This window comes from Raphanus sativus, chromosome 9, assembly GCF_000801105.2.
Source record: "Raphanus sativus cultivar WK10039 chromosome 9, ASM80110v3, whole genome shotgun sequence".
NCBI lineage: Eukaryota > Viridiplantae > Streptophyta > Magnoliopsida > Brassicales > Brassicaceae > Raphanus > Raphanus sativus.
The window spans coordinates 23,008,739-23,030,171 of record NC_079519.1 but is presented as its reverse complement, the minus strand read 5'-3'; the positions used below and the strand labels follow the sequence as shown (position 1 = coordinate 23,030,171).

The following is a 21,433-nucleotide window of genomic DNA, read 5'->3' as shown; positions in this document are numbered from 1 at the left end:
ATATGATTTGAATTTTATGACCAATTATAAAATACTTTACTTTTTTATTATTGGTTAAACTAGTTTTATTTAATGTATTTTTATGTTACCAAGATAAACTACGTAAAAATATGTGTTTTCTTAATCTATGTGCAATAACCTAAAACATCACATAAACTGGAACAGAGGGAGTAATTGTTACACCACTAAACAATATTTATAAAGTGATTATGGTTATTTAGGTGCAGTTATAAAAATTAGAAGATGAACATAACTTATTATCAATTGGTCATGTTGAAGAATTAATAGAATAGATATATTAACCCTTTTGAATAAAGAAAAACATATACGTTATATTATTTTGGGGGATAAGCATTGAAGGTCCTACAATTATGGAGTAAAGAAATACATCACGTTTATATTTAAATGTAATTTAATGATTCTACGTAGTATTTAAGAGGTGGTTACTCAGTTAACAAATAATTGTTACACCACTAAACAATATTTATAAAGTGATTATGGTTATTTAGGTGTAATTATAAAAATTAAAAAATGGACATAACTTATTATCAATTGGTCATGTTGAAGAATTAATAGAATAAATTAACAGTAGAACACCAATTTTTCTATACAAAAAAGAAATTGGATCGGATCAATCTTGGATTCCTAATAATAATTTATCCCTAATTTGATCTGGATCTGAATATCATTTAATACCACCAAGCTGGGTATTAGCTGGACTATAGGTTTCATTGGTCACAATTGTTTATAAATATGAATGCAATATGAACGTTGAGAAGCGAGTGAGCGAGAGAAAGAAAAAACAATGGAGAAGATCGAGCACACGACGGTTTCCACCAATGGCATCAACATGCACGTAGCTTCAATCGGTTCAGGACCAGTGATCCTATTCCTCCATGGCTTCCCCGATCTCTGGTACTCATGGCGCCACCAGCTTCTCTCTTTTGCTGACTTAGGTTACCGCGCAATCGCTCCTGATCTCCGAGGATACGGAGACTCCGACTCTCCCCCGTCTCATGAGTCGTACACCGTACTCCACATCGTCGGAGACCTCGTCGGGTTGCTGGACTCGCTCGGCGTTGACCAGGTTTTACTGGTTGGTCACGACTGGGGAGCCATCATCGCGTGGTGGATGTGTATGATAAGGCCTGATCGAGTCAAGGCGTTGGTGAACATGAGCGTTGAGTTTCATCCGAGGAATCCTTCTGTGAAGCCTGTTGAAGCGTTTAAGGCTTTGTTCGGCGAGGATTACTACGTCTGCAGGTTTCAGGTGAGACTTTGAATCGAAACTTCCATGTCTTTAGGGTTTCTCTGTCTTGTAACGCAAGCCTTTTGTTTTTTTTACTACTGGTGAAGATAAGATTAGGCTAACGAGTGGTAGGTAGTGTGATTGTGTTGAGATTGGAAACTGTTTACTTCGTGGACATTTTCTTCATTGCCCACATTGGTTAACCATCAAAGCAAAAAACTTTAGCTGATTGCTTGTTTGGTGTTTAGTGGTGATTACTTCGTTTGACATGGCAGTGAGGAATGTTGTTTGGATCTATGTAAACTGTGACGACCTATCACCTACAAACCTAGCCCTGCGGATTTGAACATAACCAAACAGGCCTATACAAACCATTTTTTTTTGTTTTCGGTTCACTTTCGGTTTAAATTCGGTTTGGTTCAGAAAGCTTTTGAAAATATTTTAGTTTTTCAGTTCGTTTTTGATGAGTTCGTTTTCAAAAACAAAACAAAATTAACTGAAATAACCAAACCTAATAAATCGAATTCAAAAACAAAACAAAATTAACTGAACTAACCAAACCTAATAAATTGAATAAACCAAAAATAATTGAAACTATCCAAGTTTTTTTAAAAAAAAAAAGCTATACTGAAAGCTAACCAAAACCCAATATCGGTTATTTTCAAGGAAAAATATAAAACTGGAATTAACCGAAAACCAAACCAACCCAAGTTTTTTGGTTTACTTCGGTGGGAGTGCAACCGAATAAACTAACCGAAACCAAAAATAAGTCGTTTACTTTATTTTGGTAAGTGGTTGCTTAAGACTAGGCTAACAAGTGGTAGGTAGTGTGAAAATGTTGAGACTGGAAACTGTTACGCATCGACCTTCTTCTTCAGTGTCCACATTGGTTAATCATCAAAGGCAAAATAATTTAGCTGATTTCTTGTTTGGTGTTTAGTTGTTTTAGATCAGTTGTGATTCTCCACGTACGTTTAATAGCAATTAATTACTTATTTTGCCATGGCAGTGAGGAATGTTATTTTTGGATATATGTAAGCTGCGACCTATCGACGTATTACCTTCCTATACAAAGCTCAAAGTAGTTGACCATATGATATGCAATTTGCAAATTTTTATGATTTGAAAATGGCAATATTAAGTATAAAAGAATTTCAAGTCATTTACTTTGTTTAGTTGTATGGTTGTTTGCTATGAGTAAATGCAAGTTTGATTAGTCTTGTTGTTTCCATTTGCTTATTTGGGTATCTGTAATAAAGAACCAGAGTGTTTCTTTTGTTTAACTCAGGAGCCTGGAGATATTGAGGAAGACTTTGCTCAAGTTGATACGAAGAAGTTAATAAATGGTTTTTTCACCTCGCATAGCACACGCCCACCTTGCATTCCAAAGTCAGTTTTCAAATATTTACCTGATCCACCTGCTTTACCTGCTTGGTTCACCGAGCAAGACATCTGTTTCTATGCTGACAAGTTTAGCCAAAAGGGCTACACTGGTGGGCTAAACTACTATCGCGCACTGAACCTGTGAGTCTTTTATGAATATCTAGCCTCCAGTTACTCAACACATCATTATGATATCTCCTCATGGTCTTATCCTTCGAAACCTGTAGAAGCTGGGAATTAACGGCTCCATGGGATGGTCTACAGATCAAGGTCCCCGTGAAGTACATTGTGGGTGATCTTGACCCTACATACCACATCCCCGGAACAAAGGAATACATACATGAAGGTGGTTTGAAGAAACATGTGCCATTTCTACAAGAAGTGGTGGTAATGGAAGGTGTTGGTCACTTCCTGCAGCAAGAGAAGCCCAACGAAATCACTGACCATATCTATGGTTTCTTCAAGAAATTCTGAACCGGTGAAATCAAGTTCTGCTGAGCTTCCTCAAGGGTGCTTTCTTGGTGTGAGCTTCTACTTGCAATGGGATTTGAAATGAAAGGATAATGTGTGTATTTTTACTTGTTTAGTAATTCGAATTTATAAAACATTTGTATCTCAATAATCAATTCCGACTTGTTCGGATCTTGTCTCTGAAAATAAAGTTATCAGTTAATCCGAATCTGTTGTTGTTTTAGCCTTTGGCCTCTCTCTCCTTCTCTTTCAGATGAAATTGGAAATTATTAATGCTTTTTGAGCATTTTTTTTCGTTCATCGCCTTCTAATTCATCTGTCCAAAATATGTAAATCTTTGCTTCGTTGTGAGTCATATTAGGCGTGTATCTTAAAAGAGATAGTAGCGGGTTTATAATGTATACTAGAGTTCGATCCGCATGTATATGTGTTGGTTTTTATTTTATTCTTTATAAATTTTAGTGATCTTTTTAACACATAAGTTTTTTGTTTATTTTTAGGTTCCTACCCATTAGAACTGAACCCACCTAGACCTGGAAGAACAAATCGTTAGACACCTTGATTTTTTTTTTTTTTGATAAAGACACCTTGATTTTTGTTTTCAAGAAGAAGAAAATATTTTCAGTTTAATGGAATGTGAAGTTGGTAGTTGGTACATTTTCTTCTTCATTTCAAATAAGTTTTGTTTTTGATTCATCTAAACACGTGAACCTTTTCTATCAAATCTCTGCCGTCCATGTATTGCATGCTTACTTCATCGGACACTGACACTGTTATTACACAAACACCTAACAACTGTGCTCGTAATAAAACGCAACTACTTCAAAATAGCACACAGCTAGACACGAATCATAGCAACAGAAGAAGAATAACAAGCGATGTCATCAAACGCATTACTCACTTCTTGTCTCGTCTTCTTTCTTTTCCTCACTGTCTCCCACCAAAAGCCCACGGCTTACGACGCTGTCAAAAGCTACAATTTACCACCCGGAATCCTTCCCAAGGGTGTCGTTGACTACGAGCTTAACCGCAAAACCGGCGATTTCAAAGTCTATTTCAACGGCACGTGTGATTTCTCAATCCAATCTTACCAGCTCAAGTACAAATCAACTATCTCCGGCGTTATATCCACCGGCCAGGTCAAGAATCTGAAAGGCGTAAACGTTAAGGTACTTTTATTATGGGTTAATATTGTTGAGGTGTCTCTTGACGGTGGCGATCTCGATTTCTCTGTCGGAATTGCGTCGGCGAGTTTCCCGGCGGTTGATTTTGAGGAGAGCCCTCAGTGTGGTTGTGGGTTTGATTGTAATGGGTTTTTGTTTTCTTCTTGAATCTATTAGGCCTTATGTTGTACCAAATAAAAATTCCTTTTGTTATGAGGATGAGCCTTGAGGAGGATTAAGTTTATTATTCCCTCCGTTTCAATTTATTTATCGTTCTAGACTTCGGCACATAGATTAATAAAATATTTAATTTTGTATATTTACTAGATAAAAACATCATTACCAATACATCTAACTAGATTTCAACCAATAGAAAAATAGATTAGATTAGAAAGTCAATAAATTTGCATTAAAATCATAAAACGACACTTATTTTGAAACAAAAATTTTGCTCCAAAACGACATGTAATTCGAAACGGAGGGAGTAATAAATAACTAATGGTATTTGTATTAGTATTTGGTTTAGTTGTGTTAATATGAGCTTCACATACTGAATTTAAGAATAACAACTCAGCTTAACCAAAATGACGCTAAGAGACAAATGTCTTGTTGCAAACGATTGTTAAAACTGATTTAGATTCTTACCAAACATAGATATGGTCTAACTATTGAAATATTGTATGTTTTTTCTATAAAAAAATGGTATGCGTACAAATATAGTTATTGATAGATTGTATGATATGCTTCATTAGGCCTGACTAGGCCTGGGCGTTCGGATACCCATTCGGATTCGGTTCGGGTTTTTCGGATTTCGGTTCTATTTTGTAACACCTTCTAGGTCCCATTCTAGTAAATCTACAAGTTCGGTTCGGGTTCGGATATAACACATCGGTTTCGGTTCGGTTCGGTTAATACCTGAAGTAACCATATATCATTCGGATTCGGGTTATATCAAATCGGTTCGGATATACCCTAAGTAAAATCTAAAATTCAATAGAAAAACATAAAAATATATACTTATTTATATATAATGGAGTATTTAGGATATTTTTTAAAAAAAAATTAGATACTTATTGTTAGATATCATGTTGAAATAAACATGAAATTGAATATTTGAAGTACATATTTATGTTTTAAATATTTATATTATATATTAATTCGGACATTCGGATCGGTTTGTTCGGATATTTTTTGTGTTTTTCGGGTTTTCGGGTTTTTCGGATTATCCATTCGAGTTCGGTTAATAACACTTCGGGTTTGGATATGTTTTGTAACACCCTACAAGATCCATTCGGATATTTTTTAGAATTCGGATTCGGTTCGGATCGGGTTTTTCGGTTCGGGTTCGGTTCGGATTTCGGGTTACGGGTTTTATGCCCAGCCCTAGGCCTGACCATAAAATACGAGAATCGAAATCCGAACCGAATCGAAAAACCTGGTTTGTTATCAGATCTGAAATGTAAAAATACCTGAACGGATTTTGTAGGATGGTACAAAAAATATCGAATCCGAAATGTTATTAACCAAACCCAAAACATCTAAAATTATTAGTTAATATAAATATTTTGAAATATATAAGTATTGCAATTATTAAATTCAATATTTGTGGTAATGTGATATATAATAATAAATATTAAATTTTTTAAAAATGATTAAGTACACATTTAGTTATAAATAAATACTTTATAATTTGCTCATTCAGATAACAAGTATACTCTCTATAAAATAATGTATATTGGTTATAAATTATGATATTTGTTTTCATGTTTGATTTAATATTTTATTGTTATTTTATGTATGATAGATTAATTTTTAATTAATTTAGGTGTTTTTTATGTTTTGCTTTAAGTTTTTTTTTGTTCGGTTATTTTACTTCGGTTATATCCCATAAAATAACTCAAATCCGAATGATATATGGTTATTTTATGGGTTTTAAGACGCAATACAATTTTGAATTGAATTCAAAGTGTTATTATCCGGACCCGACCAATCTATACTATACTAAAAGGCAAATACCCTCAACTCTCAAGCTATCCACGTCACTTAAATAAATCAACCAATTAAAAATCACTAAGATGCCAAGTCATTTCTCTACATCTGAATAAATCGGTCTGCTTTGGTATTCACTTACTTTCTATTTCTATATGTCGATGGTTTTAAGAAGCCCACGTTAGAATCCAAGCCTTTTATTTTTCATTATCTGTGCGGACTTGACGGATTGACTTTTGTTTTTTTTTTTTTTTCCCGTCAACTGATTTATATTAGATCTTGGATGGAATACATAACCGGAACAAAGTAAAATCTCCAGAACTAGAGCCCATACAAGGGTGACTTAAGCCAAACAAAGGCAATTACAAACAAACAGAAAGATAACTGAAAACTAAAGCAAGATTTTACCTCTATACACCCACATACATTAAAAAACAAAGGCAAAGATAATTAGTCAAGAGCCTAAATCAGCCGGATAACTTACGGAGAATAACACTCAGACAAGTGAGCAAACGACGTGAAGGACATAAAACACCCAAATCATCTGAACCTCTATTCATGATGAAGAGATGAAGAGCCAGAACCACGCAAATTAGCATCACACCCACACACAACTAACCCCTGAACCTTAGAACCAAAAGAACTGAGCCACCCGGGACAAACCTCTCCACAACCGCATCTTCATCCAGTTAATTCAACACCTCCACCTCTTTATATTGCTTCAATCATCCAAGATGAAGCCACTGAGGATTTAAGAAAGCATCGAACAAACCGGGAAAGAACCTTATTGAAAGATGCGACGAGGACTCCTCCACGACAGAAACTGGAGAAGTGACTTAACCAGCTTCATCACCACGAAGATGCTAACCCTGTTCTGCTCTCGAACACGCCAAAACGCCACCGCTGAAACCGTTGCTGACACAAGACTAACTAGAACAAATTCTGAGCCAAACAAAACTTAAGTGGGGACATCCTCTCCACTTCACACAGAAGAAACAGCTATCGTGCTCCATTGAACCCTCTCAAACCTTCTTAACCGGACCTGAGATACGGCAAAGGAAGAAGAGAGCAGCTGAAGGGCAAACTGGTATATGAAGGACCACAGGCCAAACAGAAAGTCCTCGAGAGCTAACACTGCAGACCGCGACTAGATCTACCATCTCCATAACAACAAGACCAGGAAAAGACTTCCACGCCTCCGAAACGCCATCAGTGATAAGCCAAAACCAGATCTAGGAGAAAGGCAACATATTTTCCATAGTTGTTGTCGGAAACGAACAGAAAACTAACCCAACATCTAGATCTATCAACAACAAAGTCGTTAGATCCAGATCTGAAACTTAATGAATGACAAATCCAGTTCGATAAACTGCTTTGAGAGGACACAAAGAGAACCCTGCAAGCTAACAAAAAACACAAACTAACTACGAAATCTCCACCGGTGTCGACGGCAAAGCGCCGGACACCGGAAAATTGAAACCACGACAAACTCTCTTTTTTCCCCTCTGCTCTCGACTTTTCTTTTCTTTTTTTAGCTTTTCTTTTGGATTGACTTTTGTTTTTATCTGAAGAAAAAAAAATATTATTCACAATCACAAAACTCAGTTCTTCAACTGTTCATCTTCCTCCACTTCTCTCTTTTTCATAAAAGCCCTTCTTCACTGCAACAAAACTGGTCCTTCGAACCGTTTCAAATCCCTTCTCTTTTCACTCTATATAAGTACATCAAGTAATCTCTTCCAAAATTGCAAAATCCACTTAGAGCAATAAATCTACAGTCTCATTAATCTTGGTGGGGACTCATAGGCAATCTCTATGGCAAGCTCAATATTCAGTTCTGATTTCCTCAGATCAGTTCTGATTTTCTCAGATCAGTTCTCTCAGGTTAGGATTCTAAACGATTCGTTTGATTAATTCATAATGCTAATTGTTGAAGCTTGGGGAAGTAAGTTCAATTAAATGATGCAATTTTCTATTGCTGCAGTTAATAAATTTAAGTTTGTCAAAGAATATACTGTCTCTACTTGTGTGATCTCGATTTTGTTGTTAGTAAATGTTTTATTGTTTTCGTTGTGAGGCGAAGAATATGGTAGGAAAGTGTTTTGTTTTTAAGTATTGAAATACTAATGATTGTTTACTTTTGTTTTTAAATTAGTGTGGCTTTTGTCAAGTAGGAGCCAAAGCGCCAGACATCTTACTGCCGGAGAAACATCACGTGACACCGCCAGAGAGTAGGAACCATCAGTACATCACGCACCTTGGAGGAAGACGATGGTAATGGAGAGTCAAACGCAAACACCGGTCGCTTTGGTATGGAGAGGTTCTCAGATGTGTCTGAGGAAGAAGGATGGATCTCTATTCTATATAGTATAACATCTAACTTTGAAAGAATTGAACTTTAAGCTTCTTCTCTACTTAATCTAATGTGGTGATGTCTTCTTATTACAGAGGAAATCCGACATAACTGGTCTGAGTCTGTTGATATTCAATCATTACGTTCCCTGGATCACTCCTTTGTGTTTCCTGGTATATGCTCTGTCTCTTAGATCGTTTCATCATTTAAAACTACAAGCTGTTGTAACATCAGAGGCATTTGTTTCTACTAACAGGTGAGCATATCCAGATCCTTGCATGCTTATCTGAGACTAAAGGAGATGCTGCGATTATCATCCCTTTTAAAGTTGCTGAGCCCTGATAGTCAGTTTGCAACTCAGAACAGTGACATTCCTGGTAAAGAGAGTTTGGATTCACAAAAGAACGTATCTGATGGAGAATCTTGAGGATGGAAGATTATAAGAGAAGAACATAAGACTTGCTTTCCAGGTTTCAGAAGTCTCATTTCTTTGTTAGGATCGCAGAGTCTGGTTGAGGCGCTGGTGGGAGATACATAGTTATATGAAAATACGAGGAGAGTTCGATCCTAACGTTGCTGAAGATGTAGCTAGAAGTAAGGCAAAATGATGTGCCTTACCCAATGGAGACATAGTGGTATGTGATGGTAATTTTTATAAGTTGTTGTTTTAACCTACTAATTCTTTGTGTTCAAAGAAAAAAACCTACTGATTCTCACACAATGCCTTTATTTGGAAGGGTGCAGGTCTCTTTACAAGTTTATATAGTTGACTATCCCAAAGAAACCATCATTGAGATACTGCAGTCTGAGAAGCTTCAGGACATGACCAACTTTCTGATCATGAATACAAGGATTCTATATGGTAACCTTTTGACGTGGTTGATACTGTTGGATAACACTGTTTCTCAACAACCCTGTTCTTTACCTCCTCGTATGAGCTCCACCCCAGGTATCAGCTGCACACAATCCTTCACTCTCTTTTGGATCAGGATCTCAGCTCTTCTCATTCGGCCATTTTAGAAGCTACTGCATGTCAGCTCTGCCGGCGCCAAACACTGCACCAGTTACTCAGGTCACACGTTACGGAACGGTCACAAGTCAGCTCAAAGCTCAAACCATCATTTGATCTTGAAGCCTGGGACAGTTAGGTCAAACATTACGGAACGGTCACAAATCTGGGACTGAAGGGTCTTATCTTTCTGGGGTGTCCCTTTGGAGCGGGATAGATACTCTGTTCGTTGTGGACTTGAATGCATCTGTATTCCTGGTAGAAGATGGAGGAGTAAACTTGAAATCATACAACCTATCGATATCAATTCTTTTGCAGCTAATTATAATACAGATAAACATTTAAAATAAATAGTTTAAGAAATTTATAATAAATTCTAATGTAAATTTGTAACATGGGCGTATTTAATATAACATGAACATATTTTATGGCCTCTTTTGAGGTTCAATCTAGAGGGAAAAGAGAGAATAGCAGAGCATAAATTCCAGATATATATTGATGGGCTTTAAAATAAATAAAAAATGTGTAAAAGTGATGATTTAATACAACTTACGGATATAAACAAACAAAAAATTAACTATTTAATATCATTAAGCTTCAATGTGAAGTAAGCTTTAATATCAGTAGGCACAAGGTAAGTTTTCAGATCCCGACAAAAACAAAAAAAGGTAGGTTTCAGATTCGTGGAATCATAAAAAATGAAACACGAAAAGAATGGAAAAAAATTCAAGAAAAATGATACAGTCAAATGAGTGGCAATGTAAATTGGACTGAAGTAAAAGTAAATAAAAAAACCATTATACAAAGTCGAATAAGGTTAGGTGGTGCTGCAAATATGTAATGATAGGAAGATGAACAAAAGAATGTGTCAAATATGTAATGATAGGAAGAGGAACAAAAGAGTTTGTAGCAAGGATACAAAGAAAAACACCAGAAATTTAGATAACAAAAAAAAAGATTAAATGAAAATCTTTTAGTAAAACAGAAATTTCAATGATATACAATATCAAAAGGCTTAAACAACACAAATGTTTTTTCAAAAAAAAAAAAAACACAAATGAACCCCGATGCAACTAGGTAAGTAAATCAAAGACGACAGAAAAATGCAAACTTTACAAATACGGTCACTTGCACACATCGAAATAGAACAACAACTTCGTCAATGACACAACACTCTCTCCGTTTTATATTAAATATCGTTATACAGAAATACTTCATTATAAAATAAATATTATTTCAGAATTTCGATACAAAATTTATTATTAAGTTTATATTTTTATTAGTTGAAATGTGATCATATATGTTGGTAAAGATGTTTTTATATAAAAAAATATACAAAATTATTTTTTCTCTATGTACACAATTTTAAAATAACACTTAAAATAAAAAGGATGGAGTAATAACTAAACTAATATAGAATATTCAGTTTAGAAGAGTAGCTTCGTGTAATTCCTAATCAAAATAGTTTCTTTAATTTTTATTTACAAATTAGTTTTCATAAGAAAATAGATATGAAAGATGAACTAAAAACATGGTAACATAATTACAGATTTTTGGTACATTTAATATCATGTATTTCATATCTTATTGTTATTGTGATGTCTCAAAGGTTATTTTTCTTACAAAAAAAAGATGGGTAGATGACCGACCATTACTAACTATACCTAAATTCAATAAGTTAAATATAAATTAAAAATCAATACTAAAGTTAATTTATTTAATATATTATTATTTAATTAACAACAAAAATTTATTTGATGAACATAACTTAAATTTAGGTTTTAAATACACACGCATTATTCAAAAATCTATAAAATAATAAGATAATAAAAACAAATATATGTTAAAAAAATAATGGATACATTACAATAGTTTATTTTATAAATTCATGTTAAAGAAAATAAAATATTTAATCGCAAATATGAACATACAATTCTCACATAACAAAGATGTTGATGCCAAAGGTTTTATGTCAAAAATGTTCAAAAAGGTTTTAAGTCATGCATTCAACATTTATTCTATTCACATTGCTTCAATTATAAATAAAACATTTATTATTCAGTCAATAGTAAGTTAAACTATTTTTTTCAAATTTTACAAATTATCATTGTTATCTAATAAAAAATATGATTATTGTAAAACAGAGTAAATTTTGATGGATAAAGAGAAAATAAAAAAGTAAAAAAAAGTTAATTTTTTTAATTTATATAAAAAGTAAATTCAAAAAATATAATTACAAAAATACAAACCGCGCGTAGCGCGGTTCAAAAATCTAGTACTAATAAAATTTTAGTATGGAATTTAAAAGTCAAAATCCAAAAATCTGAAAAATCTGATCCGAATGCCAGCGGATACCCAACGCTTTTATGCTTCATTATGATCTCATTATGGGACAATGGGTGATATATACCCAAACCAGGCGTAAATTAACAAAATGACCATAGGTTTGGATAAGGCCAAAAACAATATCCTTTTAACACACGAATGGACGACTTTACCCCTCCTTTCTCCTTCTTTTGTTCTGCGTTCGTATGCGCGTGTGTCAGAAAGGAGGAAAAACGGGATTTGGTTGATGTGTGTGCAGAGGAACGTGACTGACTCAAGTAGGTGCCAGAGACGACGAACTGCTGGGTAATAACGAGATCTTTACTCGTTATAACTGCTGGGTAATAACGAAATCCTTACTCGTTAATTGGTAACTTGCGTGTTGACTGTTAATTTTTGATGTTAACAATTAACGATGACAACGTTGGAGGATGCGTGGGGTCTTTTAACAAAGGCAAAGGGATAATGTCTGCAGCAGAAATTCCGGGGGAATCGTTGTTCAGTTTGCAGATGGGATAAAGTTCTGGTTATGTAAACACTCAGGATGCAGGTGCTGCACTTCCATCTTAACCGCTAACAATGAGCTTAGTGGATAACATGTAGAGTTCCTGATATATTAACAATTAAATTTGATTGTATATCATAATGTAATAACGAGCTTAGTGGATAACATGCATGTCTTATGATTTGAAACAGAATTGAACGTTGATCATGTAAGGTTCATCTTACCCATTAACAGTTAACTAATGGGATAAATATTCAAACAACTTAATCTGACCGTAAATCATATGTTAATATTTATTTGTTTGGTAGCATTTACTGAAGAGGTTATAATAATCAACGTTATAATAAACACCTTATGTTACAAGAATTAACCCAGTTAGGATAATTTTCAACAGAAATGTCAATTATCTTGGTAAGATACTATGTTAGACGATAATAGGTAACTTGGTGGATAATTGGGAACTTAAAAGTTAAAAATAAGTAATAGTAAATAGTCTGATCAAACGATAATATTTTGAGTAGTAAGCAAAAGAAAAATTGAGAGTCAAGAGAAACCATGTCTGTTACATAGGCGATAACTTGGAAAGAAAATTTCTGGGTAAATAAAACTTAGGAAAACACACAAAAACTGCAAACACATAACTAAGTCCTTGAAGAGAGAGTTAACCACACCCCTTACACCCAAATGTCATCAAAGAGTTTAACAGTCAGTTGTTTGGCGGCTTCCGGGAACCGAGGAGGAGTGATAGCCTTGCAACCACCAAGCTCATCACAAGCGTGAGCTTCAATAAACAGCACAGTCATGACTGTTGCATCGATCTGACTAGAGACTTGCAGTATTTCCTTGCATCTGGAGACTGTAAATTCCTGGTCATATATATTATGACAGTTAGCGGTAAACAGAAAACTTAGACGTAAAGATAGGAGTTACTTGCTAAAGAAGTCAGAGTCCTTCCCATGTTCATCCATCTCCTGAACTTCAACTGTTGTGTTCTGGTTTCCAGGGGGTTGGTGTTGACCAAGAGATGCTCAAACTGAACACATATAATAAATGTTAGTGAAGTGGTTAGATTACAATGATTAGCAGATAAATATTAACTTACCGAGCCAAGAGGGATGTTATCATCAACAAGTTGCTCCATCTGGTGATATAATTAAAATTGCTTTCGACCTTATCCATTTACCGAATCAATTGTAATCTTAACAGCTAACTTATACACTTACCTGTTCGCAGTGCACGTTGTCCGAAACTTGGTTCTCATCCTGGTCATATATATTTCGACAGTTAGCGGTAAACATAAAACTTAGACGTAAAGATAAGAGTTACTTGTGCCGTGTGGTAAGAGTCCTTCCCATGTCCATCCATCTCCTGAACTTTAATTGTTGTGTTCTGGTTTGCAAGGGGTTGGTGTTGACCGAGGGATGCTCAAACTGAACACATATGATAAATGTTAGTGAAGTGGTTAGATTACAATGATTAGCAGATATATATTAACTTACCCGGCCAAGGGGATGTTATCATCCAAAAGTTGCTCCATTTGGTGATATAATTAAAATCGTTAGCGGATAAAGATTTACTTAAGTTCTATTTATATACTTACCTGTTCAATAGGTGTGGAGTCATCTAACTGTTTCTCTGTGTGATCCGCCATATGTTGCGGGTCGTCAGCGTCTGTGAATGCATGGAGAGGAACATCACGTACAACGTTCAGATCACGCAGGACATCGTCGATGCGACGATCAGCAGCTTCTGATGAGGTACTGTACTCAGGCACATGTGGATTGCTGGCGTTAACAGGGGCAGTGGTGATGTCGGAAACATGAACAAGGTCTGTTGGAATGTTCTTAGAAGTGTTCTTCCATCGCTTCTTCGTTTCACGAGATTAGGGTTCTCGAGATGAAATCGCGGATTGATAAGATGGATTAGAAGAGAGAGAGACTGATGAAGTAATCGTCGGAATTGAGTATAAAAGGAGAAGAAGTGGTTGGGAGATAAGAATAAATGGAACTGTTTGGGAAAATAAATTGACAGCGTGTTCTCAAGCTCTTTGGACATAATATCTGGAGAGACACGAACTATCCAATTGTCCAATGATTTAAAAGGAGTCACCTGACACTACTCTGAATGCGACGCGAGTCTACTCGCAGTAGGATAGCGTCCCTGAAGGGGTAAAATTGTCCAAAATAAAAGGTTTTGTAATTGAAGGGCATATGGCAATTTACATATACGTTTGGGTGCATATCTGCCAATTTCTCATTATTAAATGATATATGCGGCATGCGGGTTCGGTTACTTTGGGGTTTACGGACTAGTTAGTTCGGTTAAGCCACTCGCCGAATTGAAAGAATATGTAACAGAAGAGATTGACTGAATTAGCAAACAAATCGAAAGAATATGTAACAGAAGAGATGACTCAATTAATTTATAGTCAAGTGAAAGAAAAGATTCGACGCACCAACCTGCATAGCAAAGGAGTAGTTCTCAAGCCTTTGAGCATAATTGACTCTTTTCAAAAGAAGACAGGACACGTCTTATGTTTCTTTGCCCTTTTGAATTCTTCACCTCACATCCCAAAGAAATTGCTTTGTTTTTTTTTTGAACTGTTCACCATTTTTTTGAACTTTTTCATGAATTTTTGCTTGCATGCATGATTTTTTTTCTTAGGTTCGGAATATCAAAGTTAATAGAAATTTTCTATCTTTATAATTCTAGTTGCATGTTAAATACTTCTTGTTGAAGAAAAAGTTCTATGACCTATGTCAATGTTAGTTATGTTTAATTAGAGTGAAAACTAAATTGCTACTAGTAAATAATTGATTAAAAACTATATTATGGATAATACATAAACATCCAACGATCCTTTTTGTTACAAAATAGAAAAACCAAGAAGGCTTCTCTATTAGTTTATTAAAGAATCGCACATAGCAGATGAAAATAGGGTTCACCACAACGGATAATTACCCTCTTCCCCTAATCTTAAGACATTTAATTAACATTAATATAACTAATCCAAATAAATCAGAGTTTTTCTGAATTAATCAATCACTGCTTGTTGTTTAAGAGAGCTGCTCGTAACTCCGCTGGGTCAATCTCGTTGGAACCGGTTTCCGGTCTGTAATAACCGGTTTTGGGGTCTGGAATCCAAGCAATCTTCTGGTTCGATTCTTCCACTCCCTTCTTCACTACCGCCGAAACAACGGCTCCACCTTTTCCACCGCTAGACTTACCCGCCGTGGCCGCATAACCGCGTCTGTTAAAACACAAAACAATACCGTTTTAAAAACAGAGTATATACAGAGGAAAAACAGAGCATAGCAGAACATACCGGAAGATTGCATTAGAGAGTTCTTGAGAGACGAAAGCAGATACCATCTTAACGTTAGAGAGAGAACGAGCCATGTTTATCGAAATATGTGGTTTCTTGAAAGAGAGAGAGAGAGAGATGGAACAGACAATAAAAGGTTGAAACTTTTGTTGTTGTTTGGGAGGTTTGTTCTTTTTTTATCGCCGCCGCAGAAGGAGAGGTTTATCCGAGGAATAGGATAATTTGATCTGCGGCGAGGAGATCGAAAGAAACTTGGTGTCGTCTGTATTCTCTCTCTCAAACTAAAATGATTTCGAAATGGTTTTGAGGGATGTGAAATGAGAAAGATGAGAGGAAGGTTTATATAGAAGAAAGGAAGGGCAATAGAGAGTTGAAAATGAAAGGAACTATGGCCTTTGACCATAATTAGCTTTGCTTTTTTTCATATGTCAAAATTAGCCTGTTTGCTTAATAAAAATCTTTAATTAGGTTTGTTTGATATAAACGTGTGAACATGATTAAAATAAAATGTCTTCAAAAAATTGAAGGGTTTCAGACATTTAAAAAGTTAACTGTAACGTCTAGTCTACACTCTCTATCTTAGTGAAGACGGCAACAAAATGATTTCTCTAAGTATCTTGTAAGAAAAACAGAGTACAGTGCGAAGAATTGATAATTGACGCTAATCTACACGCGGACGTGTGTAAAGTAAGCAAAGTGAAGTTAGAATAAATTATTGTATGTGTTTTAGCATGTCAATATAGCGTTAATTAAGTCTTATACTTGTATTATTATCGAATACAACTCCAGGGTACATGATAACTATATAAAATAGCGAAATAATATATGATATAATATCCAAAATAAAGTAGGTACTTGAGGCGGTGGAGATTCGTTTATTGGTTCTCGACGACCACTTGCATCATGAAATGGTTCTTTGCTTCGTGGTTTCGCCCCCAGCTTCATATCATATTATCATTACAGGTATCTTGTTTCATTTATAGTATACTTTTCTGTTGGCTTTCTCAAAATAAGTATATCGTCACATCACATGCATAACTCAATTTGAGTTTTTTTTAGGTTAGGATCGGTACATTAGAATCAGACCACCGTCGTCAGAATTTTAGACCCAATCTCATCATCTGATTTACATTTGAGTTATACTCCATGATCATAACTAAATATGATCATATTTTTATAACAAATATGAATATGACTATTTTTTTCAAAAAAATATGACTATTTTACCCAAAAAATGGATATGATTTTAACTCAAAAATATTAAGATGTGAAAGCAACCAAGTTTATTGTCATCACATGCATATTTCTAGTAGCAGTTAGAACATCTCCAACCCCACTCCATAATTTACCGTAAAATAGAGTGGGGAATTGAATGATGAAAAAACAAAAAAATGATTACTCCGGGGTTGGAGATGCTCTTAGTACAATTCTATTTTAAAAAAGTGACAAGCCAAATCTCACATAGGCCTGGCCTGGGAATATGAGTTTAAACTTGCGGGTCCCGCCCATTTGATCTGCTGCAGAGCGGGTGCGGATCGATTTATATGAAAAAATCGTTTCGCGGGTGCGGGTCATGAATTATTTATGCGGAGCAGATGCGGGTTGATGGATTTTAGATCGCGGGTATCCGCCGACCCGCATATTTAAATAAAAATTGGAACTTTTTTTTGGTAGAAAAAGTAAATTTAAAAAAAAATACGGGAATTTGATAAAAATAATTTAAATTTTTAATAATATATACAATTTTAATTATAATATGAAAAAATTGGCAAATTGGGTAAATTGCAAGTTTGAAATTAGGGAATTGGGCGACCTCAAGTTTAAATTAGCCAATTTGGCAACTTTTTGCATTTGCCCATGTAAACTTATGTCTAAATATCCTTTGAGACCTTTGTCAGATTCATTATTTACATCTTTGCCATTTTAATTAAAATATATCTAAAATAAAATTTGTCACATCACCTCTCTCATTCTTTTTCTCTTTCATTTTTTTTCTCTTTCCTTCTTTTTCACACCGCCAACCATCATCTACGAAATCATCTCCATGTCTTTCTTTTCCTCTTATCTTCTTTTTCTCTCTCATTCTTTTCTATACCACCACATTTACAGTTAAATTAACTGAAAAAGAAGAAAGTGTTTTCTTTAACTAAAAATAAAAAACCATTACGCCCATGTGCACTCCAAGCCCCTGTTTATGAAATTTATACATATGCAATTCCTAATGACACCTAAATACAATATTTATACACTAAAAATGATTAAAATGAATGCTTAATATCATACAAAATACTATATATCATTTATTAATTACTAAAAGTATAAATACTAAAAATGTTTATTAAAATTTAAAAATTGATTTCTTAAAAGTAATCTAATGGGAAAAATTATCTAGGTTAGATTTCGATTTTATTGAAATTTATTGTAACTGTATTACATATTACATTCTATTAATTGTTTGGTTTTTTTTAAAAAAATCTTTCATTATATTTCATTATCTTTTAATTGTTTAAATTACATTTCATTATCTTTTAATAATTTAGTTTTTTAAAAAAACTTTGAATAATACAAGATAATATAAATGTCTATTTTCTATTAAAACATCTTATATCCATCTAAAATTCTAGTTTTCATGGTGGTGATTTTATTGAAAAAAAAACTAAACAATTAATAGAAAATGTCATTTTTCTATTGAAAAATAATTGATTTTTTTTTGTAACTGTATTATATATTTCATAATAAAAATATGATGTATTTTTTTAAAGAAATCTTTCATTTTAGATGTCTTTAATGTCAATTATTTATTGTTTAATCTTTAATTGTTTAGTTTTTTAATTGTTTAGCTTTTTATTATAAAAAATATTTAATTGTTTAGTTTTTTTTATTATAAGATGTATTTCACTTATTTATTTCAATATTTCATTTCTAAACAATCTTAAATTTTATATGATAAATTATGTTGTCTAAATGAATGTACTTCACATATATGAAAACACAATCAAACTAATATGTTAATTTATTTTATTGAATTTAATGAAAATATTTTGGTATATCAGCTTTCACAAATGAAATGTTGTTATAAATTATTTGATTGTTTTTACCACCTTTTAGTTAATTAGATCATTTATAATGAGATTGACAAAATTTTAGATTATAATACCAATAGGTTATTAGCAAAATATTTAAATTTTATATAGAGTAAAATGTGAGTTCTAAATAATTAACGTAGAATTGTTTTGGAGAGCACTGTGCTCTCGTTGTATTCGTAGATGTATTTAAATTTTATACTTAATATGTATTTAAACTCTCCAATGCCATAAGGGATATAAACAAAAGGTATTCATAAATGTTATGTATTCGTACACCGATGTATTCGTATACCTTAAATATATGTATACTTATGTATTCGTACACCTTAAGTATTCAATGGGTTATGTTGGTATTCATACATTTTATGTATTTTTATACTTTATGTATACTTATGTATATGTATACCTTATGTATTTGTACATCTTAAGTATTAGATGAGTTATGTTGATATTCGTACGCCTTATGTATTCGTACACCTTATGTATTCGTACACCTTCTGTATACTTTAGGTATTCGTACACCTTAGGTATTTGTACACCTAAGGTATTCGTACACCTTATGTATACTTATATATACGTACACCTTATATATTCGTACACCTTAGATATTCGTACATCTTATGTATACGTATACTTATTTCTTGAGTTATAGTGAATTAGATTGTATTAAACGTTAGGCATAGGATTCCAGATTTACCTAAGGGTTCCAGATTGTTTCGGATTCTGGATTTACCCAATGGTTCTGAATTTATCCAAGGGTTCCGGGTTTAGGATTCAAGGTTTAGAGTTTAGGATTTTAGGTTTACTGTTTTGTTGATGATTTTTAATATTTAAGATAAATGTAAACAAATTTGTTCTTCCTACCATTTTGACAAAAAATGAAAGATCCATGTAGGTTTCCAAGTTTATTAAATTTACCCAGATTTATGAAAATTATCCATAAATTTATATAGTTTTATGAATAATTTATCATTTATTTGGGTAAATTTCATAAATATGAAAGTTTCTTTTATGGGTCAAAATGTATAATTTATTCGGATTCTGGATTTACCCAAGGGTTTCGGATTTACCCAAGGGTTCCGGATTTAGGATTCATGGTTTAGAGTTTAGGAGTTTATGTTTAGTGTTTTGTTGATGATTTTAAATATTTAAGATAAGAAGTTTATGCGAGAGAATTTGGTCAAACTCAGGTTGAGTCTTAACTTCTTAAGACATAAAAATCACTAGATACTTGACATGGAGGCACCAAATTATCCTATATTTTTTGGACTTAATCTTGGTGTACCCCTAGAGTGAACCTTAAGGTTCACCAACCAATAGAAATCACTCATTTCACAATTGATATCTTTTAAAAAAGTAAACAAAATATTGTCGAGTTATATTACATTTTTAAAATAAAAATATTAAAAAATAAAAATAATAATATATGCAAAAAAAAGATTTTTAAAAAGATTTTAATTTCGTCAACAAAACACTAAACTCTAAACTCTAAATCCTAAACCCTTGGATAAATACTAAACCCTAAATTAAAAACTTTAAACCATAATAGTATTTTTAAGATTTAATGTTTTAGTGTTTAGTGTTTTTGATTTAGAATTTAGGATTATCCAAGTGTTTATGATTTATCCAAGGGTTTAGGGTTTAGAATTTAGGGTTTAGGGTTTAGAGTTTAAAATTATCCAAGGGTTTAGGGTATACCCAAGGGTTTAGGGTTTAGGATTTAGGGTTTAGGGTTTAGGGTTTAGAGTTTAAAATTATCCAAGGGTTTAGGGTATATCCAAGGGTTTAGGGTTTAGGATTTAGGGTTTAGTGTTTTTTGACGATATTAAAAATAGTTTTCAAAAATTCATTTTTTGTAACGGCTATTATTTTTATTTGTTTTTATTTTATTTATTTTAAAAACATAATATAACTTGACAATATTTTCTTTTCTTTTTTAAAAAATATTAATTATGAAATACTTGATTCCTATTGGTTGGGTGAACCTAAATGTTCACTCTAGGGGTGAACCTAAGGATAACTCTATTTTTTGGGGTGAAATAGCACTATAGCGGATATCTTTTTCAATAGATTATAAGCACGACTCTACCTATGACTAATCAAGAACTTGGGATGATTGGAAATCTGCAGGTTGTACTCAATATGGGATTATATTGGTTCTAGCAAATAGATATGATCCTTTAAAATTAAAGTTATTAGATCAGTTCATCGTGAAAGGTGTAGGATTTGTCATTTTATTAACAAATTTGTCATTTCATTAACAATTTTTGTCATTTTATAAACATAAAAATTATAACGAATGCACTTTGCTGCCAGATCCCAATTTGTCATTTTATTTTTGGGAAAAAATATAGCATTTCGTGAGTGTTTCTATTTTTGGCAAAAACAAAAAGTGTGAGATCAATTTTGACCAAAAAAATGTAAGATTCACGTAAGTTTCCAAATTTATTAAATTTATCCAACTATATTAAAATTAAATGTAGACAAATTTGTTTTCCTGCCATTTTGGCAAAAAATGAAGGATCTATGAAGGTTTCCAAGTATATTAAATTTACTCAGATTTATGATAATTATC

At 33.3% G+C, this 21,433-nt stretch overlaps 3 protein-coding genes, 1 long non-coding RNA gene and 1 pseudogene across 5 annotated transcripts; 3 read left to right on the top strand and 2 right to left on the bottom strand.

The window, feature by feature from the left end:
- Positions 1–596: 596 nt before the first annotated feature.
- On the top strand, positions 597–3,314 carry LOC108826371 (uncharacterized). The gene is made up of 3 exons (XM_018599759.2): positions 597–1,270; positions 2,538–2,773; positions 2,860–3,314. Exons 1-3 carry the CDS (start codon positions 806–808, stop codon positions 3,104–3,106), a joined length of 948 nt encoding a protein of 315 aa, XP_018455261.1. The 5' UTR covers positions 597–805; the 3' UTR covers positions 3,107–3,314.
- A 572-nt stretch (positions 3,315–3,886) lies between these two features.
- Positions 3,887–4,495, top strand: LOC108837337 (uncharacterized). Its single transcript, XM_018610394.2, has one exon. The coding sequence runs from the start codon at positions 3,982–3,984 to the stop codon at positions 4,432–4,434; it is 453 nt and encodes a 150-aa protein (XP_018465896.2). The 5' UTR covers positions 3,887–3,981; the 3' UTR covers positions 4,435–4,495.
- A 3,979-nt stretch (positions 4,496–8,474) lies between these two features.
- Positions 8,475–10,051, top strand: LOC108852480 (uncharacterized; annotated as a pseudogene).
- Positions 10,052–12,965: 2,914 nt separating this feature from the next.
- LOC130499427 (uncharacterized) lies at positions 12,966–14,679 on the bottom strand. 2 transcript variants are annotated; one of them, XR_008938292.1, is made up of 4 exons: positions 14,048–14,679; positions 13,671–13,877; positions 13,550–13,588; positions 12,966–13,480 (listed from the first exon to the last, which is right to left on the bottom strand). It is a non-coding gene; the product is annotated as an uncharacterized LOC130499427 (long non-coding RNA). The 2 variants fall into 2 exon arrangements; XR_008938293.1 differs by lacking the exon at positions 14,048–14,679 and adding an exon at positions 13,947–14,004.
- Positions 14,680–15,257: 578 nt separating this feature from the next.
- LOC108826168 (protein SENESCENCE-ASSOCIATED GENE 21, mitochondrial-like) lies at positions 15,258–16,098 on the bottom strand. Its single transcript, XM_018599551.2, has 2 exons — positions 15,773–16,098; positions 15,258–15,697 (listed from the first exon to the last, which is right to left on the bottom strand). The coding sequence occupies exons 1-2, from the start codon at positions 15,844–15,846 to the stop codon at positions 15,490–15,492; spliced, it is 282 nt and encodes a 93-aa protein (XP_018455053.1). The 5' UTR covers positions 15,847–16,098; the 3' UTR covers positions 15,258–15,489.
- Between the last annotated feature and the right edge of the window lie 5,335 nt (positions 16,099–21,433).